This window comes from Athene cunicularia (genome assembly GCF_003259725.1).
Source record: "Athene cunicularia isolate RWA chromosome 22 unlocalized genomic scaffold, athCun1 chr22_part1, whole genome shotgun sequence".
Classification (NCBI taxonomy): Eukaryota; Metazoa; Chordata; class Aves; order Strigiformes; family Strigidae; genus Athene; species Athene cunicularia.
The window spans coordinates 757,990-766,965 of NW_020799128.1; the positions used below are offsets into that span (position 1 = coordinate 757,990).

The window sequence follows — 8,976 nt, forward strand, 5'->3', positions numbered from 1 at the left end:
AAAAAACCCAAACTAAGCAGCTTTGCAAATGTGGAAGTCAAAGCAAAGCAGCTGGTACTGATCCCCATTGTCTGCAGCGCTTGTAAGGGGATTGTCCACAGTCACGCAAAAGGCTGCCCGCCCACCACTTATCTTTATTATTATTTTTATTTCGCTGTCCCCCGAGGGATGCAGTCACTGCTTGGCCCAGCTGAGCACGCCCCACATCTGCCAACGGGTAGTGACCTGGGATGGAAGCAGAGTATCCGCTCTCTGCTGCGTATTTCCGCAGGGCTGATGGGTTGGGGTGGTTTTTTTTTTCAGCTTGCTGTGTCCTAGACAGAGCCCTCCTGTGAGATCACACAAACTAAGTGCCCAGCCCAAAAGCTCCTAGCTTTTGCTTACCATTAAAATCGTAATAATAATTTTTAAAAAAACACCTCTCAGGCTTCAGGAATCTGTTATTAATCTACTGAACAAACCATCTTGCCCCAAAAAACCTGTCTTCAGCTGAATAATTAATACAGCAGTTATAATGCAAAGTTGATCAGGCAAATAGCCCCTTTTCCTGTGGTATATTCACCCCCAAAACCATCTCTGCCAGAAGCTAAATCACACTCATCCGTTAAACTCGGCGGTCGCGGCACCGCGGAGGAAGGACAGTGAGTCCCAAGAGCAGCTGAGGGTGAGAGATGACTCTCGGGTGTCTCTGCCCTTAAACTTTCCATCCCAGACAAAAAGGCACCTGGTTCTGTGCAACACGATACAGTCGGGGCCAGGAGGGGAGCGAGGGGATGAGACGGGCTCTGGGGTTTGGTATTTGGTGTGTGGGGCAGCTCACAGGAGCTTTGTGTGAAGTTCTTCTCATAGTAGCATCTCTACAGAGAAAAAAAAGTCCAACCCTCCTCCCCAAAATGGTCTCTCTCTGATCGTCGGGTTTGTCCAAATGGATTTTTCATAAATAAATGTTTCTTTCGTGAGATCACGTTGCAACCGGTTAATGAGCTCGCAGCGATGAGAGATGGCAACTGGTGGCTTGTTGGGAGCGGGAGGAGAAGCAGTAAAACATGGCAAAGCCAAAACTAAGCGAAAAGAGGGGTGAAAGGTGGCCAGTGGGTTTGGCGTGAGGGGTACGCTTTGAAATTTCAGAATTACAGCAAGAAAAAGCATAACCCTCAAAACTCAGCCCTCCGCAGAGCCGGGACCAGCCGCGCATCACCGATTCCCCCAGCAGGGGAAAGGCTGGAACCCCCCCTCGAAGGCAGACAGGACTTACCGGCCGCTCGCGTGGCTCCGCTTTCTGGTCTGGACTTGCCAAACCCCGCCGCTCCTCTGGGGATGACACAGTCCTGGGTTTTCCAAGGCCTCACCACCCTGATGGGAGAGAAAGTCTCAATGTAAGGAGCAACCAGCCGTGCTTCACCTCCCGCAGCCCCCAACCCAGCCAGCCCTTGCAATCAGCTCCAGCCAGCTATAATTTGCAGTTTTTAATTAGAGAAGCATTGCCAAGGCACAGCTGATTGGCACTGCTTGCCAAAGGCCCTGTCCCATGTGCCTATTAAGCTCTTGTTATTTATTTTCATAGGTCACTTTATCATGCAAGAGGGAGAGAAGGAATAAACAATGTCATGCACGGCTGCTGTGCCGTGCTTCGTGCAGGCATCTGCTTCCAGCCAAGCTTCCCCGCAGCGGGAACCCGAGAGCAGATCCCACCTCACAGCAGGATTCAGCACGTCAGATCCAAATGAGGAGTCGTTTTCTTTACCAGCATCAGTACATCACCTTTCTCAGAAGGGTTTAGACCTGTTCCTAAACGCACCCGCACACACACGCTAGATATAAGCGCTGAGAATGTGCTTACTGGTTATAAAAAACGTTCATCAGCCACAGCAGTCTGCTGCAGAAACGGTCCAGGGCCATCCAAATTCCTCGTGCCCCAGTTCATCCCAGTTCGCGCATTTCCTCCACCTGCCATCCGATATGAAAACCCCCAAAATCAAGAGCTACCTGGTGGGTTTGGGTCAGGGCTGAGGCTTTGGGGAGGTTGTTTTAAGGCGGCTGTTTTACAAAGGAGGGGAGGGGACGGAGAAGGGGGTTATTCTCTGCGCTTACAGCCCGGTGAACGACTGCAGAGCTCTTCTCCGTCAGCAGGCTCCTTCCCCACCGGCCACATCTGCAGCCTTGGCTCTGTGCAGGAAAAGCCACCGGGGTCACTCGCAGGGCGAAGGGGGGATCCGCAGCAGGTCAAGCCGCGACACGGCGGGTGAAAGCAGGAGCCCACTCCTGGTGACACCCAAAGAGCAAAGGCCCCGTTGTCCCCTGCGTCGTCGTGTCTTTTTTTAGAGCGGCTCTCAGCCATCGTGACAAGTTTTGCAGACTCCAGTGAACGCATCCATCTGATTATCTTGCTGTGGCAGAGACACAAGTTCAACTTAATTAACATTTATGGATTCCACAGCGTTTTGCATAAATGTTTGCTTAATACACAAGTCAAAAATATCCCCAGAAAAATGAAAATGGAAGGTAGTTAATTGCTTGCAGCTATGCACCAGTGTGTAAACTGGGGTTTCCATAGCACCAAATGGTCTGTGAGAGCGTCACGACAAAGTTAGAACGTAAAAGAAACAAACGTACGGCAGAAAACAGATTCTTCACTCAACTTCGCAAGCTCCCCGCTTCAATTTCTGTGCGGATTGCAGCAAATTTTGGGTTCCCCACCGCTACTTAGCGGAGAATTACAGACACCGCTTCACCGTGGCCTGGTTGTTTAGACAAGCAATTACTGTTTATTACTGAACAAAATTAATCAAGCGGTAGCTAATGAAAGATTTGAGAACCTGCAGTGGCGATTCAAAAATCAACCCAATCCAGTGGCAAGCGTGAAATGGGGATTAACTGCAGTTTTCGTATTCTTGGTGCTAAGTAACCACGTCGACAGGACTTTCCTTGGCATCAGCAAGATGCAAATACCTGAGACACTCCTCAGGAAAGGGGGTGGGTGAGTGACGAGTGCCTAAACGGGATGCTCAAGTGTGGTGATGGCTGTTAACGGGCTTGATTAAAAGTCAAATATTATTCATCTGAGCAATCTGATGGGCAGGGAAGTGTGCTGCAGAAGGGTCGAGGAAATTCTGGTGTGACAAGATCAGGGCTGTGTCCTAGAAGACATCCCAGGACAGCAATCCCAACCAGGACGAGCTTCCCGTGGGCCATGGCCACAACTAACACACCTACTCCCACACCGATCCTGCTTCCCCCCCTTCCCTTTTCCTTAAAGGAAGTTGTAAATCAGGCAGTTATAAGCCTCCCAACAAAAAATATGCTGGTTGTAGAAGACCAAGATGCCAAGAAGAAATACAAGCCCTTCCTGAAGCCACAGTCATTCTGAGCAGCAGCATTTCGGGCTGAGAAGAGCATTACCATGCAAAGCACCTCCAAAAAAACCATTATTCCTGTTCTTGCAAAGCAGATTGCGCTGTCCAGGCTGATTAAAAAAGGTTTCAGGGAGGTAATGAGACCGATTTTCAACAAGAGGCGAAAGGAGAAAGAGGGAAAAGGAGGGTTGTTCTGAAGCACTCTGCTTTCTCCAGAGGCACGCAGCCACATCACAACAGCAGATAATATCTGTATTGAGGGATGCGTAGCTGATTATTACAAGCTGTTCACCATCCAAAAGCTACTCTGATGCATGGCATAATCAAACGGCTGCAAATTTGCATTTAAATTGAGGAATTTAGGAATCCATAGCCCAAAGAGGAGCCAGCCTCCTTAGGCAACTCTTCTGGCATCTTGACTCTTCTGGAATCTCAACTCTTCTGGTATCTCAACTCTTCTGGTATCTCATAGCCTTCACAGAAAAAGACAAAAAAAAAAAAACAAAAAACCCCCCAAAGCCTGTCCTGAAAGACGGGATCGACAGTCACACCCAGACCACGGCGCGGCACAAACCTCCATTAGCGGTGCCCCTGTGAGATGGGTTTGTGTTAAGATTTTTGTCGCGCAGCACTAAAGTTGTCAGCGTTACAACCTCTCTCCCCAAAACCTCTTCCACAGCGTTCGGCACCTGGAGAGCTGTCCCGACCCGGACTGGAAGCCCAGAGAATCGCAAGGGTTCTGCGATCCCCTCGGGTTAAATTAAGGTGAAACGACACCAAACGAGCGGTTAAAATGTTTTACTTGCTGTAGAGAACAATTTAAACTTGGAAAAGGATAGTAAGCAATGTGGTCTCTTATAAATCTATCAGAAAGGAAAGAAAAAGAGAGTTGAAGAAATCCAGATCACCACCCCTGGATCCAGCGTTGTCTCAGGCCCGTTAATCTTGGGTGGTGGGTGCACACAGAGCAAAGTTTCTGTCACCCTTTAAATTCATTTTATCAGCTGATTAGCCTACTAGAGGAGGAGGGGCAGGTATTCCACAAACTCATTTTCCCACGAGAGACGAGGAAAAAAGGTGGAGCAGGGGTTCCGGCTGAGTCGGCGGTCGCTGCCCAGCTTTGTTCCCAGAGATCTTAGCAGCCATCCCAGAAATGATCACCTCCTACCAGTTCTTGTCACCACTTCAGCTGTGAAGGGAGGGGAGCCATTAGCAAGGCAAGCCTGGTATCTGGCTTGCACAGCAGAGCCACAAAGTATTTGGCTTAACAGAGCCGGTACTTGTGCTTGAGGGGAAGCACGTTGGGTGACATTCGTTAGTCTAATCCAAAGGCCGCGGCTCGTCCTTGAGGTTTTCTGTGTCGATGAATGTTTGAGGCATTTCTTCCTTCGGTTCCTTACAACAGCTGTGGCAGACACTACCCACACGGGGATTTGATCAGCAGTACAGAAAGAAAAAAAAAAAACAAAACAACCCAGCCACAAAACTGGTGGCAGAGGCACGCTGGGCATGTCTTTAGGGACTTCTGAGCCACTCGGCATGTCCAAGGGATGGAGCACAGCAGGGAAGGGAGGCAGCGCCCTCCGGAGCAGCTCTGGTCTGAGATGCTCTCTCAAGATCTGTCAGAAAAATTCTCCCGGAGGATTTCGCCCAGGGCGAGCAGAGAAGCGTGGTGAAGCAGGCTGTCCTGCTCTGCAAACTGTCCTCCTTTCCTCCCCGCAAAGGCGTCGGCACCTCTGAAAACCCCAGCCTGCTTGGCAGCCTGCGCAAGGGTCCCACCGATTTCCCCCGGAGCTTGCCCTCGTGGATTCAGGTCCCGTGTACACCAGAGCTGCAGGAGCTCGGCTCTGCTGTAAGCCCCTCATTCACAAGCACCAACCTTCTTTGAAATAATCATTTCAAACTACTAAGAGTCCTAAATGACAAAATAAATTCAACTGAATTAACAAGCCACCAACCCAGCCAGTCCATTTAGCATCTCCGCAGCAGGTTCCTGCAGTCAGAAACGATTGCCGGTGTAATTCTCGGGGGCTGGAGGCTGGTGGTTGCATCTGGCCCAGCCTGCCCATTTTTCTTCCCTTTGCTCGTAAGGGAAATTTGCCAAAACCAACGCGAGACACTGTGTGGGCACAGCCAGACCAAAGCTGGGGAGAGGCACAGCCTCATCTCGCTGCTGTCAGCCCGACAGCTCGAGAGGATTTACAGCTCATCACATCCCTCATCTACTTTCGACCCTGCAATCTTATCTTGATTGCTCCGTCGGGACCTTGAGGACTTCTTCTCAGCTGGAAGTGCGAGCCCACACTGTGACCACGCTACCAGTGATTTATGAATCGCTGCCCTTGAGGACTTCATTTTATATTTGAGGCTGCAGCCATTTCCGGGGCTGTGAAATCCTGGATTTTATAGTACAAGAGCATTACCTGGCAATAAAACACAAGAAACGAGAGCACAGAAGGGTCAGGTTATCACTGCTCATTGCAGATGAGCCAGGCGCCTGCAAAGGGATAAGTCAGTGGGGCCACCCCGAGCTCTGAGACCCTGTGGGATGGTCCTTTGCCCGCTGGCCTCCCCATGCAGAGCCACACTCTCTAAAGGGGAAAAAAATAAAAATAATCCAAGCTGTGCTAGACGTGTTACATCCTTTGCAGACGTAGCGCAGAGCCAGGGCGCAGGAAGCTGCTCAGGAACGGGCCTTCCTAATAGCACCTTAGAGAAATCAAACCATTTACCTCTTCCGAGGTTTCAAGCTCTTCTCTGTGCCCCGAGGTACCAGCACGACCAGAAGTAGCTCTGCAGCAGTAACAAGCAAGGCTGAAAGCAGACAGCGTGCTCTGGAAGGGAAAAATCAGATGGAGAGGCTGACCCTAGGGTGTCTGTCTGCAAAAAGGAGCCGCGCTGAAAACCAAACCAAGCCCCTTTCTAGTCAGCAGCTGAGCAGGTATTAAAACGCCTTTTATTACTGAGATGAGCTACAGTTGTTAGCATAAGAATAGGACCAGCGGGTTAATAAATGCTCCTGTAGCGTCTGCTCCAGCACACAGAAATTACCAGATAATCTTTAATTTACAGGTCATTTATAGAGAGGTGCACCAGTTCCACAAGAGGAGGCGCCGCTTGTGCAGAACCAACAGCCTCAGGCACTGCAGCAGGGCCCGGGACGCCTGGGGACAAAGGTGCAGGCAGAAGTGGCCCAGAGCCACGGGAAGCCAAACCTCCAGCAGCCCCATCGCCGCGGGTGAGGCGAGCCCAGCCCAGCTCTGATGCTCACGGGGGGCAGAGGTCCCCGTAACCCCAGAAGGCTCCGAGTTCCACGCTCCCTGTCTCTATTCTTAGCCTTGCAGCCGGGGCAGATCCCCGTTGCTACGCTACCCGTGTTGTGGGTCCAGAGCAGTCAGCGTTGCTGCCTGGTGGGTGGACAGCCGGCTTTCCCTCCTAAGTCGTTCTTCCCAACTTCCAAAGCAAACCTTAAACGAGCCCCCCAGCATTCCCGCCAAGCGCAGGAAAAACCCAGCACACCTTCATCTACCGGTGGATTTTTGGGAACACAACCCCCAGCAAGAACCTTCCAGCAGGTCTGAGCTGTAAATCAAGTTTCCCAAAGTCCTGCCAGTGATTGATTTATTAGTTGGGGAGCTAATCAAAGGGCGAGCGGCCATTTGTAAAAGTTCCTGTCACCAAATGATACATTCTCTTAATTTCCAGTTAAATACAGAGCATGAATATTTCTGTCCTCACCAGCATCACTAATGGCTGGGAATAAGCAAATGCTCCACACGTTGCTGTTGCAGCAGGAGCAATTTATTTGGACATTAAAAACCTTCATAGTTCCTTCAGCCTCTTTCATTTTGGATGTATAGCTGGAGACAATGATTTGTTTACAACAACCATTAAAAGCTTCCTTATGAGGCTTTTGCGTATAGGAAGACACATCACAAAGCATAATCTGGGTTTTACAGCCTTTCCGTTTTAGTCTGGCCTAACTGGAACAGCTGAGGGAAAGGGCCAGACACCTTTGCCGAGACCCTGTTATTTGGGGACAAAAAAAATCCCTGCAGGGTTTTTTCCCCCCCTAAATCACTTTGTCCTTTGTAGCTTTTAGAAGTGCCCTGGACCTCCAGGCTTACAAGTAGACACCAGTCTCCACAGGTTTAGTCTTTTGCTATTTTTAGGACAGCTGGAGTAAGCGCAGAAACTAGGTGGTGGCACGGCGATTCCTGTCATGCTGTGTGGGCAGTGGGGGGGCTGCTGCCGGGGGTTGGCTCAGCAGGGAGCACAGCATCTTTCCCCACTGCTGCTCCTGAGGAATGTAGCCGAGATCAAACCACATCTATTCCTCCTGCCCCATCCAGTGGTTCAGGCTGGAAGAACAATTTGCAGTTGGGAAAAACCTCAGGTAGCAAACTGCAGCAACGTCACAGTCTCCAGTACATAAATCCACCAAGACAGATTGGGGCAGCTGCTGCTTCGCCCCGCTCTGGGGGATGACGCTGGGAATACTGGCCTGGCAGGGCTGGAAAAGCTTCTCCTCCGGGTGGTGGCACTGGAGAAAAGCTGCTCTTCCCATCAGCTATGGGGTCATGATGATAAGACAGTTAGATAGCCCAGACCTGTGCCTTTCTGCTAATGCTTCTGCAGCACAGGACACGCTACACAAAGAAACCACAAAGCTTTATTTCCTCCATCACACAGCCTTGCCTCAGGCTCCCAGCTCTGCTCTCAGTCCAGACTGCTCTTCGTACTAAAGCAAGGAGCCCGTCTCCTCTGCCCACAGCCCGGGCACTGCGCTGGAGTCAGGCACATCAGGCCACGGCTCTGCTGGGAAAAGGAAATTTGAGGCCCAACAGCTTTTCCCACCAAACCTTCCCTGCTAGTAAGCTCAGGGAAACGGAAGCAATACAGATAACCCGGCCTCATGCGCTGAGAGCTGGGGAAGCTGGTGAAAAGCTGAGGAGATACGGGGGAGCCTCGCTGTCCTCACAGGGCCCTGCACCCAAAACGCAGGCTGCCTTGGGTCAGACCAAGAGCAGAAGGGATGGGCTTTAGGAAGCACTACTGGCTCCTCGCTTACCAGTTTCTCTACCTCCGGCACTGCAGCAAAAGCGGGAGCGGTGACCTGCTCCCACCGAGCATCACCCTCCCTGGGCCGGCCCGGGCAGAGGATGCTGTGCTGGGCAGGACGGAGGGCTCCAGAGCTGATGCCAAGGGGATGCCCCGAGCCATTTGCTAAACCCCACCACACAGGTCTGATACCTGAGCTGCTGGGTGCCGCCCGGCCTGAGGCTGTAAAGCCCAGAGACCCCTTACCAAACCCCCGGTGTACCCCGAGACCCAGAGAGTGCTGGAGAGGGCTTCGGGGCCCACTGAGAGATTAGAGGACACCCCAAACCCCACCTGGAGGGCCATGGGGCGCACGGAAACAAACAGAGGGGCCTGGGGAACACCGAGCAGCGCTCAGAGACCGCCCGGAGTGCCGGGGAACACCGAGAAGCGAACGGGGTGGTGGGCCGGGGGGAACACGGAGGCGCCAACCATCACGGGAAGCCCTGAGAGGCGGCCGGGGAGGGGGGGGCAGTACCTAAGGTTGGCTCTGGCGGCTCTTCCCCCGCCGAGGCGCGGAGCC

The 8,976-nt window shown here is 51.8% G+C and overlaps 1 protein-coding gene across 1 annotated transcript in view; it reads left to right on the top strand.

The window, feature by feature from the left end:
• Window positions 1-1,317: 1,317 nt before the first annotated feature.
• NCAPH (non-SMC condensin I complex subunit H) overlaps window positions 1,318-8,976 on the top strand; it is a 13,942-nt gene continuing 6,283 nt past the window's right edge. The window contains exons 1-2 of the mRNA XM_026863009.1: window positions 1,318-1,376; window positions 4,685-4,694. Of these exons, the coding sequence (XP_026718810.1) occupies window positions 1,318-1,376; window positions 4,685-4,694 (69 nt within the window). The remainder of the gene's footprint in view (window positions 1,377-4,684; window positions 4,695-8,976) is intronic.